At 33.3% G+C, this 19,970-nt stretch overlaps 1 protein-coding gene across 3 annotated transcripts in view; it reads left to right on the forward strand.

Moving 5' to 3' along the window:
• SLC12A2 (solute carrier family 12 member 2) overlaps positions 1–19,970 on the forward strand; it is an 83,636-nt gene that overhangs the window by 47,420 nt on the left and 16,246 nt on the right. For all 3 annotated transcript variants that reach the window (XM_019732390.3, XM_019732391.3, XM_019732392.3), the window contains exons 11-19: positions 3,326–3,433; positions 4,435–4,558; positions 5,658–5,759; positions 6,444–6,599; positions 7,880–7,979; positions 12,366–12,477; positions 13,808–13,948; positions 17,215–17,321; positions 18,635–18,714. In XM_019732390.3, coding sequence (XP_019587949.2) covers positions 3,326–3,433; positions 4,435–4,558; positions 5,658–5,759; positions 6,444–6,599; positions 7,880–7,979; positions 12,366–12,477; positions 13,808–13,948; positions 17,215–17,321; positions 18,635–18,714 — 1,030 coding nt within the window. The remainder of the gene's footprint in view (positions 1–3,325; positions 3,434–4,434; positions 4,559–5,657; positions 5,760–6,443; positions 6,600–7,879; positions 7,980–12,365; positions 12,478–13,807; positions 13,949–17,214; positions 17,322–18,634; positions 18,715–19,970) is intronic.

The following is a 19,970-nucleotide window of genomic DNA, read 5'->3' on the forward strand; positions in this document are numbered from 1 at the left end:
TTATCATTATCCTTGCTACTCATATTTTACCATAAAATAGTGGGAAATTTAGAGGTTATTAGGTAAACATATTAACTAGAAAATAGGAAACTTGGGAAATAGTGTTTCCAGATGTTAAACAGGGAACATTATTTACCTCAATTTTGAGGTATAGAAGAAGAGAGAATGTAATTTTTTCCTCAATACACGATAGGTGAAAGGTTGTGGTTATAAGTAATGCCAGTGGTGTCAATTTTGCCTTATATCTGTCCTTTACAATCTCATTTCCTAAAGTTAGGACTGGCAATTCTAGATAACCTAGCACTAATAACTGTGAAAAATAGTGATTATGAAAAATGAATGGCATATATGTAACTACTAAATTGTTATTAAAGAGCTGAATAGAAAATCACCTTTTCAAGTTTTTCTTCTCCCCGAGATTCTCGGAGAAATCAATGCTAATGTTTCTTAAAACATTTAAATGTATTCTTCACTTTTAACCCTAGGACTTCTGAAATACATTTAAGTGAAAAAATGGTGGTTTATGTACACATGAAACCATATAGTCAAGTGTATAATAGTCATGAACAGCTCAGAGCCTGACTTCCTTATCTCCTTGGTCAGTGGCATGCTCTTGGTCAATATAAATGAAAGGCAAATGTCCACGAATGAAGTCATGACTGTAGTGATGATCATCATTCACTGCTGGTGAAATTTATAATGATTGAATCAAACTGACAGTAGCTGAATCCATCAACAATGCTTCTACCTTAATTTTGTATTTTGAGAAATTTTAAAACTGCAGAAAGGACAGTGCGGTGAATACCTATGTACCCATCTTTCACTTATATTGACTAGTTGTTTATATTTTGCCCCACTTGCTTATCTGGCTATGTATGTATATTATTTTTCTCAAACACATAAGAATATGAGTTGTGATAAATAAATACGGTATATATTTAAATAAAAAAATTTGTTACAGTAAAAGACATATTGCCATTAATTCCCCTCAAAATACTCCCTCTTGCTTTGAAGACACTTATCCCATCATTCTTGCCACTTTCTGAAGCAGTTCTGGAAGTCCTCTTTCATGAGTGTCTTTAGTTGTGCTGTTGTGACTGCCTCAGTGTCCTGAATCAATTCAAAACGTTTACCTTTCATGGTCATTTTGAGTTTGGGGAAGAGCCAGAAGTTGTACGGTGCCAGATCCGGTGAATAAGGTGGATGAGGACACACCGTAATGTTTTTATTTGACAGAAATTGCCATATACCAGAAACAATGTGTGACATGGAGCCTTTCCGTTCTGAACAAAAGCTATGGTGAATGCTGCTGCCAAGAGCCATCCAACAGAAAGGCAATGATCTTCAGTACCGGAAGTGGTACATCAAACCTTAGTAACAGTGTGTGACAAGTTTCAACTTGTTCAGTGCAGTCAGTTGGGTGTGAGCTGTGGTTAGGAGGTGTATTTTAAAGTGTGTTGTAAATCATCCTCCATCATGATAGCACTCTGTGTCACACATCGCTTCAGGTATAGAGCAATTTCTGTCAAATAAAAACATTATGGTGTGTCCTCATCCACCTTATTCACTGGATCTGGCACCATGTGACTTCAGGCTGTTCCCCAAAGTCAAAATGATTCAGGACATCGAGGCAGCCTTGACAGCACTTCTAAAGACACTAACAAAAGAAGACGTCCAGAACTGTTTCAGAAAGTGGCAAGAATGACAGGATAAGTGTGTTCGAAGCAAGGGGGAGTATTGTGAGGGGCATTAATGTCAATGTGTCTTTTACTGTAATACATTTTTCATTTAAACATTCACCGTATTGTTTAATCATACCTCATAAATTATAGACATCACAACATGAAAGTCAATTTGAAGTATTTAAAACACTCTATACATGCGAAGTACAATTATCCCATTCAAGCAATTTAAGTTGATAAAATACTGTTATCTAAATATATATTCCATATTCATATTTCCCCACCTGTCCCAGTAATGTCCTTTATAACTATTTTTCCCACATCCAGGATCCAATCTGGAATCACACATGGCAGTTAGTTATTATATTTTAAAATCTTAATCTAAAGGAGTTCCCAGCCTGACTATTTTAATCTAGTAGGATGTTGACATTTTGAAGAGTTAAGGCAAGTTATTTTGCAGTGTGCCACTTGGATGTATCTGATTGTCTTCTCATTATCTAAGTGATCAATCCATTTTTTAAAAAACTTCATCATAGGGAAATGTTTGAACATGTAAAAAGACAAGGAAAGCAATATAATGTACCCAATGTACACATTTTCCAGCTTCATCGGTTATCAGTGCTTGACTAATTTTGTTTTATTTATAACTCCCACATCCCAAATCCTAGACTTAGATTTTTTCAGCTAGAAATATTTCCACATTTAGCTCTAAAAGTAAGACTCTTTAAAAAAACAACCCTTCCCCCCGCCAAAAAATAAAATAACCACAATACTAATCTACTCTCTTAACATCAAAAATAGAAACAACCTTCCTAACCAAAGTATACCACCTTGAAAGATTCTTGCGAGAAAACTTATACTTTTTAGTCCGATTAACTGTCCATTTCCACCTACCAGTTGACTACAAATGCAGAGGTGAGAGGAACAGGTTAAACAACAGAGTGGAGATGAAGTCAGTGAAATCAAGAGTGGCATTTTTATAGGAGAAATAACATAAAAATAATAAAATGTAAAGGAAAGGGTGAACCCGTAGATTAAGAAAGACTTAAGACACACATCAACCAAAGGTAAAGTAGAATCCTTTTGTGGATTCTGATTTGAACAAACTATTTTAAAAAGCAAGAAAAGTGGGAGTTTGGGAATTTGGAGTGCCGCTCGGCTATTTGGTGCAGTGAAGTAATTATTCAGTTTTTAAGCTGTGACAATAGTTCTGTAGTTACAGTTTTTAAAAGTTGTTACTTATTAGAGGTAAATACCAAAACATTTATGCATGAAATGATATCTGTGGTTTGATTCACAATGATGTGGGGATTGGCCCTGAGTTGGTCATTGTTGTAACTAGATGATGGATACTTGGTGTTTCAATGTGCTCTTCTCTCTGCCATAGTGTGTCTTTGAAATTTTACAAAATAAAAAGATTTTTAAAGGTAAGAGCTAATGGTAAATCTGTTTTGGAAATTTAAGAGCTAGGGATAAATCTGCTTCAGCAATTTGTAATGAACATAACAATTATTACTGTTTATTATTATCAAATTTTCCCTAGTATTAGTCTCCTTCTTTAGATAATAATGATGTATAGTATCAAGTTCTTTTTTCACTTGTTTGTAAGACTTATTTTTTCCATTTTTATCACTTTTTTTAAGGTAATGAGCATGGTGTCAGGATTTGCACCATTAATTTCTGCAGGTATCTTTTCAGCCACTCTTTCTTCTGCGTTAGCATCCCTTGTGAGTGCTCCCAAAATATTTCAGGTAAATATTTTCACATTATGAACTTTATTAAAGGGGGAGTTAACGTACTATATTTTAATTTGGGATTGTTAATATTTTAAACTTGTTTCTTCTGTCAACCATATATATATATGTATATGTATATGTATGTATGTATATATATGTGTATATGTATATGTGTGTATATATATATACACACACGTACTAATGCTATTATATTGAATGCATATGAACATATTTATACAAACATTTATACATTCACATACTGTTAGAGTACAGTCTTTTTGTCTTTCTGGAACTACTGATGAATTTTTGCTTTTTTTGACATACTCTATTAGCATAAATTTTCATGTCTTAACCAAAGATAAGGAGTGCTTAATATGTGCCACACATTGTGTTAGATACTCACAGTGTAATGATGAATAAGTTAGACATTATCTCCCTTTAATGAGCATTAAATGAATAGCTGATACTGAATCGGAAATATTTTTTATTACTAAATAATAAATCCAGTAAATGAAATGTTGATTCTGCAGCTTTGTTCTTCACGTTGTAGTTATAGCCAGTTAGTACAGTAAAGGTGTAGAACTTCTTTCTTAAAACAATTTTCAGAATTTTTTTAAGAAAAATGATTAAGTTCTATAATTAGGAGTTTTAGCTGCTTTAAGTCTAGAATTTGAACTTGGTATGAAGTAGGTCATATCTCTGTCATACTTCTCAAGCTTCCAAATTTCTTCTATTTGTATGCCTGCTTTTCTGATTCCTTCATAAAACAGTTTCAACATAGGGGTGGGGTAAGGTGAATAAAAACTTCTGGTATTCTAAACCAGCTGCTGTTTGATTCTTGAAATGTTTGAATCACCTTTCCAGTTTGTAGGTGAAGAAGTATGAGACAGGGAAAAGAAGGAGGACAAAGAATTAGAAACGAGGGTTCCATTCCTAATTAACCTGTTGTAACTATAAGCAAATCTGCATATTTAATTTTGATATGTTTCATTTTATTGTTTACATTTTTTCATTAGGCTTTATGTAAGGATAACATCTACCCAGCTTTCCAGATGTTTGCTAAAGGTTATGGGAAAAACAATGAACCTCTTCGTGGCTACATCTTAACATTCTTAATTGCACTTGGATTCATCTTAATTGGTTAGTCATATAAATGGCCTGATAATGTAGATTTTGGTGCATTTATAATATTAGCTCTAAATATTGAATTATTAAATTAGAAACAAAATGTTACTTTGCCTAGTATACTAAGTTAGTTTCTTTTTGATCAAATGAGAGTGTTTTAAATCTACAAATAATAGCCCTCAATACATATTAACTAAAATTATTACCATCGCTAAGTCCCTGTTAGGGCTAGAAAGAACTCCTAGGTTCTTATCCCTAAAACAAATACAGTAAGAGCATAAAGAAAAGGATTTGAGCGTTCCCCTGAGGGTAGGACTTCCACTGATCTACTTTTTGGCACTTTTGCCTCTGATCACAAGTGAGCCAACGGGTCTTAACTGCTAAAGAAGACACTCAATTTTTATTAAAAGTCTAATGATAACCATCAGGTGTGGAAACTAACTCTCATGCAATGTCAGGTATGTATTTGGCATAGCTTCTTTTTGAGAACAAGTGGGCATTATTTAGTAGTTTCCCGCAATCCATTCTTTTTAAGGGTATGTATGTACCCTGCAGAAACTTGCATATATGCCCATACATAAGAATGTTTTTTGTGTCATTAATTATAGTAGGGAAAAATGGAAGCAACCTGAATACGTACCAGTGGAAGAATGAAACTGCAGAATAATATATAGCAGTAAAAAAAAAAAAGGAATAAACTTTGTTTTCATATATCAATATGAATGAATCTCAAGTATAATAAATGTAAAAAATAAAATTGCAGAATTATATAGTATGATACTATTTATGTAACTTTTAAAACACCCAGAACAGTACTACAGAATGCTAATGAACTATATATGTATGTAGTAAAACTATATAAAATCATTGGAAAAAGAATATACCCATTTTGGAAGAGTGAGGTATAAAGGGGGTTTCAAATGTGTACATAAGGTTTGATTTCTGCAAAATAAAATACATGAAGTACATATGGCAAAGTGTAAGTATTTATTAAATCTGGATGGTGGATATAGGAGTATTCATTATGCCATTATCTAAAGGTTTGAAATAATTCATGATTTTGGAAAGTTAAAAAATGCCTCATATGTCAACATGCCTGTTGTTTCTTTTGCAGCTGAACTGAATGTTATTGCTCCAATTATCTCTAACTTCTTCCTTGCGTCCTATGCACTGATCAATTTTTCAGTATTCCATGCATCACTTGCAAAATCTCCAGGTGATTTTACATTTTTTTGAAAATTTTGTAAATGTCATAATGTCTTTGACTTGAGAGAAAATAAAACTTTAACATTTTAAAGATGGTATATGTGGGATTAGCTCGCTGATGCTCCGTCTGTGAGTCACATTTTACAGTTGAATCAAATTGAGTCTTCAAAGATCTCCCAAATGGGAATGGAAGATAGTTTCTATAATCAACTCTTAGTATTTTAAGTAAGTAGATGAATTTTTAAAACTTCTCAGAAACATTTTGTTTGAACTGTTTTTTATATTCATTAGAATATGGATATATATCATGCTAAAAATCAGAAAATAAAGCCACACTATTAAGGACTCAATTTGAAACCTTTTTAAAATCTTTTCCAGTTTTCAGCTTTCACTAGGGTAGGTTGGTTTACACTTTTTTGGTAAAGAGTTTACTGAATACAGAACTAGTAAGATAGAATAATGTGGAAGTAAATAGATGGTGTGCCCTCTTCATAGCCATCAAGAATTGTGAAAGTAAATCATGATCAATAATGGCCTATGACTTTGCTGTTACATATTAGACATATACTTAATGTTTAAAACCCTCTCAGTGTAGCAACCACAAAATTATTTTGTGCATTCATATGTACCATTGTCTAAAGCAGATGAGGCATGTGAGTGACTTTTATTTATCTATTTTATTTGTTATTGTTAGGATGGCGGCCAGCATTCAAATACTACAACATGTGGATCTCACTCATTGGAGCAATTCTTTGTTGCATAGTGATGTTTGTCATTAACTGGTGGGCTGCATTGCTAACGTATGTGATAGTCTTGGGGCTGTATATTTATGTTACCTACAAAAAACCAGGTCAGTAACCTTTTCCATTTAGTATTTCAAGCTAGAACCTCTAGAAGTGTCTTGTTACCTTTTACTTAAGCATCATCTTTTGTGTATTTAAAAGTTTTATTTTGTGTCGAACTTCAAATACTTTGTTTCCAAATACATTTTAATGAAACAATTACTACAAGACTTTAGTCTATGGAATTCCATTCTCACCCATAAATTTAATTTAATCCTTTTTGTAGAAAATAACAAATCCATATAATTAACATTCTGTTGCACTCAGTATATTTTAAAATTATTCTTTGAGAGGATTAGATTTGTGGTAGTAGCAGCTGTTAGCCTAATAATCATATGTTTTATATGCTATGGCGTTAGTACCTACTGTACCGGTAATATGTACCATGGAATTCATAAAATACTGGAAGACACAGTATCTTCCCACTAGCTTACTGTGTATCAGGAAAAATTGGACAAACATATTTTAACTGGGAAATAGTCAAAGATTATCTAGAATATATCTTACTGATAACTGTTGGTATATCTTTACATAAGAAGATGATGCTAAGATATATTAGGATTGGTCCAGTATTCAGTGTGGTAACCCGAAACACAGGTTAGAAGAAAGATCCAGTGATAAGAGTTTTGAAAAGTTGTGGCCCAGTAGAATAGATTAGGAAGAGATTACAAGAGTAGTTGCAGTGTAGTCATTTTAAACAGTGAGGAAACATTTTGTGATTTTGATATGACACGGTGAGGTTTTAGAATAGCATGGTGGCTTTAGAAAGGAAATGGACAAAGAAAGCATTGTTTTAACCATCTTAGAAGCAATTATTTGTCTAGTATGCCTGTTACATCGCTAAAGTAACAAATGTCTAAAATCATCATTTGGTGTCCAGGCTGTTTATACAATAAGGAGTAAAATTTGCCTGTTTAAATAATTTAAACTGTTAAGTACTATAAATACTACTTCTTAACATTCAGAGATCTGTCTTTCCCTTTAAACTTTTGGCTATGTAAACACTAATTTTAAAATGTTTTCTTTATTTGTGAAAGACTTGAGTTGCATGCACAGCACGTCTGCAGCCCTGTCAGCTCCGTCTTTTCCAAATTGTACTTTCCCTTTAAATGCAACTATAGTTCAGATTAGCATTGTCTTCATGTCATGCTGGTTCCAACTGTAATAGTTTATTTTAGCAATTGACTATAAATGTGAAAGCATTGTTTACTTCTCTGTGTGTCTCATATTGGTTATTGATTGGGTTTTAATATTGGTGTTATGCCGCACGGACACTGTCTTCCCACAGATGTGAACTGGGGATCCTCTACACAAGCCCTGACTTACCTGAATGCACTGCAGCACTCGATCCGTCTTTCTGGAGTGGAAGACCATGTGAAAAACTTTAGGTAAGTGACTAGGTAACGTGGAAACTTTTGTCTCAGGTGATGATCAGATCTTCATTTACTGTTCAGTAACATTTGTATATGCTGATATTTCATGAAAAGTTCTCAAAAGCATAGAATATTTTTTGTTTGGTTGGACTTGGGCAATTTATTCAAAAACACGGTTGAGTTTTCTTCGTTACCAAAATTTTACAAACATAAATATCATCTGCCTTACAAAAATGTTATGAAAGTTTTAGAGGTCTCTCATCTGAAGACTTTTAAGTGGGAGTTATAAAGTGAAGTTTTTTCCCCCCTTTGTGGCCACTGAAGTTATATAACTACTGTATAACTACTGTGTATGGAATCCATAAAGATTTTTGACATAAATTGTTTTGTAATTTTATTAAGGAACTAAATATTTTCATCTTAGTTGCTTCTTTCTCATTATCTGCTTAACTGGAAACCACCTTTAGTGATAAAGAATCAATGCCTTAGAGTAAAGAGTATTTATTACTGTTTTTCTCAATAAATGACTTTATATTTTATCTCATAATAGTTTATTTGATCAGTCATCAGTTTAAAAACTATTCCTTAATTTAACATGCCTCTAATAATTGATGAGATTCATTTACTAAATCACTATTGATATATACTTTTCTAAATTCAGAAATACTATTTACTTATATAGATTCTTAGAAACTATAGATTATTATCTATTCTTAGTTAAAAATAGGCTTGTCATTTCTTTTTTTTTAAATGGATCATTAGTTGTTTTTACATTGTTCATTTAAGCCTGGCTGCGAACAGGTGACTTTCTGTAGTCATGAGTAATCCCCTTCTATTGGCTTTGGCAAAATAAACCCAGAAATATGTTCCATGTTTGTCAGTAAACCAAAAGAAAAATGTTTTTAAAGAAAGCCTGAGGAGTGGACAAGCACCAGAAAAGAATGGCTGTACCATATTTCTCCCAGTAAGAAAAGTCGTTGTGTATTTTCTTTGTGACTCTTGTTTAGATCTACCTCCTCTTTGTTTCTAAAATGAAAAGTTCCCTGAGACCACAGATCTTCAGCTTTGGAGTAGAGAGAACTTGGGAAAAGAAAAGGGAATGGGAGGAAAACTTTAATTTCAGTGCATGTTAGATAGTTGATGCCAAGTATGGCAGAAAATAGAAATCACTCCTTTATGTAAAAAATTGTATCCCAGAACAGAGTATATCCAAGAGTCAAAGTTAATTTGCCATCAATAAAAACCTGTTGCTTTGGCTTATCAGTAAGGGGAACATTTAAAAATATATATATTTTATTCCAATATGGCTTTTTTTTCTGGGTGCAGTACTATATTTTATTTTTAAAGTTTTATTAAATTTATTGGGGTGACATTGGTTAATGAGATTATATAGGTTTCAAATATACAATTCTAAAATATATCATCTATATTGTGCATTGTGTATGACTTTTAAAATTTTCACCAGAATTATGCATGAACATAGTTTAAAGAGGAAAAACTTAGATTTGTCATGAAAATCACAAGAATGACTGGGAGGTACAGGTAAATAGATGCCACTTGCAGAGATTGTCCCACTTCTCACATTCCTATTTCTCTCATACCACAAACAAACACTTAGAACTCTTAGCTGTTTCATTTACTATTTACTTCATACTCATATTCCCAAACAGCATGCTTCTCTTGCTGTACTTTTTAATCTTTAATTTTAGTCATTATCTATTGATGTCTTTCATCCACATGCACTCACTGCACACATGCACCCTTTCCCTGATCTCATCCAGAATATTTTTATGCCATGTTTGGATTACATCATGTTTGGTATTTATAGTTTTGTGACTTTTCAAACATGATTTGGAGCTAAGCCATGTAGTAAATTATGATTGCTTCGTCTTTCCTGTACAGCTGTCTTGTTTTCTCTGGTGCCCATAATTTTTTTTTTCTTACTTAATTTTATCACTATCTCAGCTTTCACCAAACTTGCTGAAAGAGTTTGTTTCCTTCGCTCTGTAGTTTCTGTTTCCTTGAACTGTCTTTCACTGTTTCTTGTCTGTTTAATTTGGGTTTCTTGGATTTAGCCTTGTCTGCAGTATCTGTGATCCTTGGCCAGGGAAGCCCTGCCCTGGTAGGTGGGGCTTGTCTGTGAAATCCTTAATATAGATTAATGTGGCCTTGCTGGTTCTCTGAGAAAGTTAAGTCGTCTTAAAGGCTTTCTTTTTCGGTCTGATAGATTTCCCAGAAGAAAATCTTTCAATATTCTGCTTGGTAATAAACTCCTGGGTACCGGTTTTGAGAGCCCAGTGGGAAAGGAAGCTCAGAGCTCTCAGGATAGAGCATTTAAGTGTTCTCCTAACTCCCTTATTTAAAGTAGCTGTTTCTGCCCCCAGATGTTGCTGATTTCTCTCCCACCAGAGGCCCTCTCTAGCAAATAAGCCCTCGCCTAATAGGATTGGAGAGGGACAGAGACGATGCCCATCATAGTGACAGAAATAATTTAGGTTTTCTAGTTGCTTCTTATGCAAACTTTAAACCAGTCCTTCTTATTTTAGTTTCACACATTGCCTGCCCTCCCCACCCCCCCACCCCACCCCCACTCCCAGAGGCATCTAACTCCGAGTCATTTTGGTGATTTTTTTAGGTGTAAATCAGGTAGCTTTGCAGCTTTCTCTAAAGCTCATTTAGGATCTAGCCTTTTCCTGATTTGTCAAATCCTTTATTGTTCGTCCATGTGTTTCCTAGCTTTTAATATTTTTATACTATTGTATCTGCGCCTGTTCTCCATCTTTTTGTGGTTTTGTGCCTTAAAAGATCCCACTGTATCCTGGAGATTTTTGAGGAAGGAGTTAAAAAGAAGGCAGATATTGACAGTCATTGCTGCTCAAGGTCATCCCTAATGTATTTTGCACTATACCTTTTTTGGTATGATAAAGCTATACGAAGTTATGCCTTTGTGCTATGTTTACTATTTAGTAAAGACAGACTACAGATTAATTTCCCATACTAATAGGTCATACTGAGTATAGGTTAAACCATGACAAAAAGCTGAAAAAATACAGTGGCTAAACAGGACAGACATCCGTGTTATGTGATATTCCAGAGGTAGAGGGATTGTTCTTTGGCAGGTAGGCAAATTTGCTACACTCGGTCATTCAGGTCCCACATTCCTTGTATTCATTCCCTTGGAGATTTTTGTCCATATGGTCAAAGTCATTACAACACACATGGCCTAGCTTACAGGAAAGGGAAAGAAAGTATGGAGTGCGGCCAGCTTTCGTTTTAAAGGACATGACCTGGAAATAGGAATATCTATGAGCGGTAATCAGTCATAGGCCCACTTTCAGCTGCTGGAAAGGCTAGGAAATGTAAGCTGTAGCTGGGGAGCCATTCAACCTGCAAAAGCTCAGACGGGGAGACTGGACTATATTAGCAGTCTGGGCTGTAGAGGATGATTTCACAATTGATTGCCCCAAAGCATTTCTCCCAGACAGAATTGGTTTTTCATATAGCTTGCTAAAATCCTGAATGTTAGTATATTTTTCAGTCTTTTTTAGGTTTCATGCTTATTTTATGAGTATAGTTAGAAACTACTCCAACAATTAATGTAGTGGTTAAGGCAGAATTTTTAGTCTATTTGCTTTTTCTTATTTCTGGTTTAATTATATACATTTTTGTTGTAAAGAACTTTTGCTAAACTGTTTGAACTTATAAAATGGATACCCAAATATTTTTTCATTAAACAAGATCATTTCTAGTCACGGAAAATTAGTATGAAAGTCATGCCATTGTCTTGTGTTTGCAAAGACATTTTAATTCAATTCTGGTTCTCTCCATCCATAATTAATTAGAATTAAAACTTTTAGTTCAAATAGAAGCCTTTTCTTCACAGATGGGTTTACTCATATGACAACAATCATTAAAATTAAGCTAGATTAGAGAGGGCTAATATTACAAAGTAGAAGTAATTATAATATGCTCAAGCTAAAAATGACAGTAAAGTAACCTGTTTTTGTACGTGAAGGCAAGGCCATACTCTCAGGAAGTTTTGTAAAGTGTGTGGAAGAACTGGAACATTTACTACCTTTAGAAGATGAAAATTTTTACTTATTTTTTTTAACTAGTATGGTCATGTCTTTCTGTAATATTTACCAGAATCTTGATGTGTAATATTAGCTATTAGTTTAGGACATTTGGCGTAATGCTCATTCCAAGAAAGTTCTTTTTCTGCGTTTCTCATACATCAAGAAACCCTGGTTAAAAGTCATCTATTATGACAACCTTGTGGCCTGTGTCTTGTGGACAGTTGCATTAATGAGATTCTAGTGTAATAATATATTCTTAGAGAAGTAAAATCACGTCCATGTTACCAAAACCCTAAACTCAATTTTGTTTTTAATCTTAAATTAGGCCACAGTGTCTTGTTATGACAGGTGCTCCAAACTCACGCCCAGCTTTACTTCATCTTGTTCATGATTTCACAAAAAATGTTGGTTTGATGATCTGTGGTCATGTACATATGGTAAGTGTTTGTTTTGTTTTTTATATTAAAACGTTTTTCACTCTGTGTATATAATTTATAATTTGTGGGACTTTCTAGATCTGAAATAATTTGACAACATAAATATGTTTGGCTTGTTTGGGTTTTTTTGAAGGTAGTTTTTTTCTTCAAAATATTTTTCCCGTTAAACTGTCTTAAAACCTTATTGCTAAAAAGACATTGGAATTTGAAACCTTAATTGTTTTTCTTATTTATTATGAGTAGATTTTAGCAAACTATATTGCCCATATAAAATGGTTTGGCTAAGCACAATAGCTTCTTGATAACTAAGGAGTCTAAATGAAATTCAGCATGTGCTTTTTCCTTACTGGTATTTCTTATAAAGTCCTGAGAACATTGTGAACATTTACTTACCAGGAAAAAAAAGAGTTTCGAGGAGGTAGACAAATCGTGGTAAATATCTAATATCAGGTGTATAACAAGAGCAGAGTGAATGCCAAATTTCCAAGTTTAAACACTTTTCATAACCCATTCATGTTTGTTTTAAACAAGAGTAAAATAATTAAAAATAATGGTAAACTTTCATCCAAAAGTAGTTTTATGTTTTTGGCATCTTGGCTATTGAAAATGGTCACTAGATGATGGATCTCCTGTTCTGCATGAGAAATTGGAGTATTTGTCAGATTAGTTTTTCTCCCAAGCTCTATTGTTCAGCTAGGAAAGATAAGTTGTACTTTTCCTTTACTTATTCATGTGTGATGAGGGTGTATTCTTAAAATAATTTTTACATTTTTGTTTTATACATTTGTGTATAACACATTTTATGTACTGTTTGCAAGGATCAAATAGAATTGCAAGTTAAAGCTCATTTTTATCCTTTAACAGAAGTATAAAGAAAAAATGCATTTATATTATATTACTCACTTTGATTTCCAATGATATTTCTAGGTTACTGAAAATGAACTCAGACATTTGGGACAAACAAAAAACAATCTAGGAAACTTTCTGTAGAAAAACAAAAGGCTCTTATTTTTCTCTTCTCCGTTTTCTATAACTTCTAATTCCTCTCATTTACTTAGCATCGAAAAGTTCTTATTTCTTTTTCAGTCTGTTCCTTCCTCTTCTCCCTTCTTTTGGCATTGCCTTAACTATTCCATCAGCTCGATCTTTTCATAATCTTAAGTACTGCAAAGAATTCACTGACATGAAAATGAAATGCTGTTATTATACTTCTCTCTTCTACTCCAAATGTTTAGGCACTTTGTTTAAGCCAATGTAACAGGAAGATTTTTATAAATGTGGATTAGATTACTTTTCAATTAAAGGTATTACTAATACGTTTTCCGTATAGGGCCCTCGAAGACAAGCCATGAAAGAGATGTCCATTGACCAAGCTAAATATCAGCGATGGCTTATTAAAAATAAAATGAAAGCTTTTTATGCTCCCGTACATGCAGATGATCTGAGAGAAGGTGCACAGTATTTGATGCAGGTAAAGTTGTTGTGCCTTTCAAATGAGCACATTTTAGTTTTGTTGTAAGCTTTTAAACACTTCTTTATTCTAGGTTTCATTCTTCATATTAATACAAATGGTAAAGCTTTTAAAATATCTTTATTAAAGTAGACTGCTAAGAGTTATATAAATGAGAGTTAAAGGGACTATATAGAAGTAATACACTGTTGGCTAACCGTGAAGTACCCATTTATAAATTATCTTAGCCTGTTTCTCTTCTTCTCTGTTTCCCATTCAACTTCCTGCTACACCTCACTGAGTTTTTTGTTTGTTTGTTTTTTGTAGGAGTGTTAAGTAATGGCAGTCCTTATTTATTTTCTTAAAAATTCCAGTTCTTTATTGTATTTCTCACTATTTATTTACTAGTACTAAACTTAGACTTCTCTTTCAGTTTTGTATGTGGCATAGTAGCCAGAATGTGGGATTTGGAATCAGTCCCAGGTTTAAATGCTAGCACTGCCACTTCCTTATTACGGGTTTTGGACTAAGCAAGTTACTTAATCTCTCTGAAACTCAGTTTCCTCAGCCCTAAAGGTTGTGGAGAGAAAAAAATGGGTTGATACAATGTTTGCCCACTGATTTTTATAGGAACCCCTCTCTCCAAAAGAAGCCCATTCACCATGTTAATTGTGGAGCTGCTTTGTTAAAGCAGAAGTGGGAGGCTGCCATCTGAGCCCCTTCTGTTTTGTGTTACTTAAAACTTGACATATACAGGATTAAGAATATCCTAGGCAGTCCTCAGGAATACTAAGGGGTGGGAGTGGGGCTGCTTTGGCAGATAGAAAGCCTGATCATAAAACTGTAGTAATAAGACATTGTGGTATTGAATTAGCAATAGATTATTAGATTAATGGAACAAAACAGAAGAAATAGAGCCACTCATATAGGAAATTTAATATATGACAGAGGTCGCATTGAAAGGATGACCTTGGACAATTGATTATCCATGTGAAAAAATAACATAACAGATCCTTACAAAGACCACACAAAAACCACTTCCAGATGGATTAAAGACCTAAATATGAAAGGTATTTTTTTAACCTTTAGACGAAAATATAATTTTGTGATGTTGGGCTAGAGAAGAATTTTTAAAAATGAGACAAAAAGTTGAACTATGAAGAAGAGCTCACTTATTTTTTAGGTAAAATTTAATACTTTGTGCTTCTAAAGAAAACATGGAAACAAAAAAGGAAGCCACAGACCAAAAGAAGATAATGTTACCAGCAAAAGAATATGGTTAAGAATATATAAAGAAATACTATACATCAATAAGAGGGGGAACAAAGCGCAGAAGATATGAGAAGTGGAAACCTAAATGACAGAAGTAAAGATTAAAACCACAATATAGTTTTATTTCATGCCCATCAGGTTGACCAAAATTAAGCCTGCCAAGTGTTAAAAATGGCATAGAGCAACTGGAAATCTTTGAGCTGCGTGGTATTGTAAGTTAGACAATCAATTTGGACAGCAACGTGGCAATTACCTGCAGATTTGAAAGTCTGGATATCCTAGGACACTCCATTCTTAAGTATATACTGTAGAGAAATTTACACACGTGAAATTTCATACAGACATTTGTGATAGTGAAAAGGAAATGGAAGAAACTTCATCGATTACAGGATTGAAAATTGTGGTATAATCAGTCATACAGTAGAATTCTGTATAGTGGGTGAAAGGAGCTATACATATCAACAGGGATAAACCTCAAAAAGTGTTAAGGAAAAATTGCAAGTTAAGAAAAGAATATGAAGAATATGAAGATATTATAAATTTTTAAAACTATGTAAATTTAAAATGTATATGTATGTGTGCCTAAATAATGAAATACATAGTAAAAATACAAAGGGCATGAAAAAGATACATAGGGTACTTGATGGGTTTTTGTAATGTTTATTTTCTTTCGCTAGATGGTGGGTATGATTATTTATTACTTTATTCACTTTTATATGTGAAATACTTATCTATTTCAAGTAGAATGCTACCCCTCATCATAAGGTTGTCTCTACTGGGTAAATCTTACTTGCTTTTGTACAATTTTATAGGAACATTTTGATAACTATGTATTTAATAAATTTTATGAAGGAAATATTTCCTTAGAGCAGTGGTTCTTAAACTTCATTATATATCAGAATCACCTGGCAGACTTGTTAAGACAGACTGCTGGGCCCCACCTTTGGAATCACTCAGTAGGTCTGGGGCAAGGCCCGAGAATTTGCATTCTAACAAGTTTCCATGTGATGCTGCTGCTGGTGGTTCAGTCCGGGTACTATTCTTCAACATTTCCACATAGAGGAAAAATTTAGGACAAGCATATTCATAGAGATAGAAGTAGATTTGATGTTACCAGGGCCTGGAGGGTGGTGACAATGGGTAAATTATTGCTTAGTGGTTACAGAACTTCTGTTTGAAGTGATGAGGAAGTTTTGGAAATAGATAGTGGGGTTGGTGGCACAGCATTGTCAATGTAATTAATGGCAATGAAGTATACATTTTAAAATGGTTAAAGTTACAAAATGTTTTATTTATCTTTTACCACAATAAAAAAAAATTATAAAAAACAAACAAAACAAAAAAACTTGTGTGCACGCTACCCTGGGAATAGAATTTTCAGTGTTATAAAATCTTACCAAAGCAGTGGTTCATTGGCTTTTTGGGCATGTTAAGCATTTTGCATTGGAAACTCTTGATGAGGTTGCAAGGAAAACTGATTGATGGAACAATTGAGGAAGGAAATTAACTAGCCAAATTTCAGCAGATACTTTGTCACGATTGGTAGAAAGAATTCAAAATTTAGTGTTGGTATGATTCAGAACTGTAACCAACGATGCATGTCCTGCATTTGGACTTTTGCTTCTAGGTTTTAATGGCTGTTATCAAAATATATCACTGAGAATACCACTGTATTATGATTTTTATAAAAGATTAAGTATATTCCGTCACCTTTCTTTTACTACAAATAGGAAAATTTTGATAAGTCGTAAAAGTACAAAAATGTACATTGAGAACTTTTCAAGTGTTTAATTTTACCTTTTATTTTGTATATGTTTAATCATAAGTACTATATGATTGATATAGTGTATGTAATTTATAAATATGCACGTACTGGATGTTTAAGAACTCTGGCCAGTAAGGGTGCATAGTTTTAAAATGTTTAGAGGTTTTCCATTTAAAGGATTTTATCATTTTAAAAACATTTTGTTGAATAGTAAGTATATCTTTAAAGTTGTATTTTTCCTATATTTTAGGCTGCTGGTCTTGGGCGTATGAAACCAAACACACTTGTCCTTGGATTTAAGAAAGATTGGTTGCAAGCAGATAAGAGGGAAGTGGATATGTATATAAATGTATTCCAGTAAGTATTCTTTCAATTCAGTAACTTGGCTCAGAAAAATGTAAATTTTGAAAGCTTGCACTGACTTTTGAAGACTGTTTCTCATATAGTCTCTTCCACTAGAAACATAAGAATGAAAAGAATCACATGAGGCTATTGAGGTTTTAAGTTGATGATCTACTAACAAAAAAATTGACTGATCTTTTTATGTCTCTTTACACACAAACATTCACACACATATCACACATACACGTACGCATATATCTGGCTTCCCATTTAAATTAGGAAGCTTTTTCACATCTTGACAGCTGTTGGTGAGCAGAGTTCCTGTATGTTGCTAGACCCATCACTTTCTAAGTTATGTCATTATAATAATACCTGCTGAGGAAGACATTGCATCACTGATACCAACCTTAGAGGTTAGGTTGTACCCCTCTCAAACTAATTCTGCAGTTAGTCACTTGGTCATCCATTAAATTATTTACATTTTTTAAAAAAATGTACTTAGATGTTTTGCTTCTCCACCCAGCCCCCTTGATGAACTACTGATAAGTTCTGAGTTTACTGTACACTTTCAGTGGTTTTTTCAATGATCTTTATCAGACAGCTTAGTTTTGACTTACATCACTTTAATTCCCTCTTATCTAGTGGGTTTTTTTGTATTCTTTTGTTACTTTGTCTTTCGGATTTTACTCTTCCTGTTATTATTTATTTCCATTACTGGAACTCCTGTTGTATCTCTATATAAAAGCACACAGCTGTTTGCCTGTATCATATACGATAGTTTTGTTTTCATAGCTGCCTTGAAACATCTCTGAGAAAGTAACCAGACTTCATACTTTACTTTTGTAAAAATGTTTAAATTACTTAAAAATGCCCTTTCTCCTTTTAGAAATGATCATACTCCATGACCTGCTCTCATTCTCAGTAAAATCTTTTTTGTCTTCATGTATTTCTCTTGGCTTTAAAGATACAAGCTTAAATTAAATATGAAAATCCCATTAAATATGGGATTCCTGAAAGTTGTTTTTCCACAATTTTAACTTGTTTCTGATAGGATAAAAATATAGTTACTGCTTTAAACAGCTGCTGTAGGTAGAATATCAGTACTCTAAAGATCTACATGTAAGTAGTTTTTAGAGGTATTACAGAAAAGGGGAAAGGGAATGGTATAAGATTGGAGAGTTAACATATGGATCTCACTAGAATTCTTAAAGCATATTAAAGAATCAGACATTTAAAGTTGAAAGTAATTTTAGAGGTCATCCACTATTGCCTTCAATTTATAAAAGTTGAGACCCATCTTTGTGATTCTTTTTTCCCCCTTATTGTAGTGATGCCTTTGACATCCAATATGGAGTGGTGGTTATCCGCCTAAAAGAGGGTCTGGATATATCTCATCTTCAAGGACAAGGTAAATCTTGTTTGAAATATGTTTTTTATTTTAAAAATAGAAATTACTTTGTTAGAAAACTATATATAATTCTTACAAGTTCTTCAACAATTTTAATGTTTACCATCTGTTCTGTGTTATGTACTTATTGTATGGCATTTTAAGATCATATATGTTTGGCTCCACCAAAGTTTGTGTTTACTCTCTGTACCAACCTGGATGGTGGCTAGTGATTATTAATCAAGAGAATAAAATTCAATCATAAATTTAACAGAAACAATTATTAGGTATGATTGTAGATTGGCCAAATTTGTAAAATTACATAATAAAATGGAGGAAAAAACTTTTTTTAAGTGCTATTTATTTTTCACTTCCTATTGATATGATTTAGCATGTTAAATTTAGTTTCAGGTGTACAAAGCAACGTAATAGACATTTACACCCCTCACAAAGTGATAACCCCGCTCCTCCAAGCTACTATCCCTCTGACATCTTGTATAGCTGTTACATTACCATTGACTATCTTCCTTATGCTATACTCCACCTCCCATGACTGTGTGTGTGTGCGTGTGTGTGTGTGTGTATAAGGTTGGTGCAAAAGTAATTGTGGTTTTTGCAATTGTTTTTAACCTTTTAAACCGCAGTTACTTTTGCACCAACCTAATATATATATATATATATATATATATATATATATATATATATATATATATATATATATATATATATATTTAATTATAATTGACATACAGTATTATTCTACATCAGCTTCAGGTGTACAGTGCAGTGGTCAGGCATCTACACAGTCTATGAAGTGATCTCCCTGATAAGTCCAGTGCCCATCTGGTACCTTACATGATCTTTACAACACTGTTGATTATATTCCCCACACTAGTGCTAAATCAGTAGACATTTTCTTGTTTATGAAAATCATGTTTTGTATATAGAGGCATAGTAATAATGAAAAACTAAACTTTATGATATCATTTACTACGTCTCAAAAAAAGACCCTGTAAATCATTTTTTAAAAGTTTTTACTTTGAAATAATTATAGACTCACAAGAAGTTGTAAAAAATAGTACACAGAGGTCCTTTGTACTCTCCATTTAGTTTTCCCCAATTGTAACGTCTTGCTTATCTGTAGTTCTATATCGAAACCGGGAAATTGACATTAGGACAATTTACGTACCGTATTGAGATTTCACCAGCTTTGTATACAAGTGTGTGTGCATGCATGTGTGTGTGGGGTCTATGCCATTGATCACAGATGCTGATTC

The sequence above is a fragment of the Rhinolophus sinicus genome, chromosome 3, assembly GCF_057876585.1.
Source record: "Rhinolophus sinicus isolate RSI-liver-muscle chromosome 3, RSI-T2T, whole genome shotgun sequence".
NCBI classification, from domain to species: domain Eukaryota; kingdom Metazoa; phylum Chordata; class Mammalia; order Chiroptera; family Rhinolophidae; genus Rhinolophus; species Rhinolophus sinicus.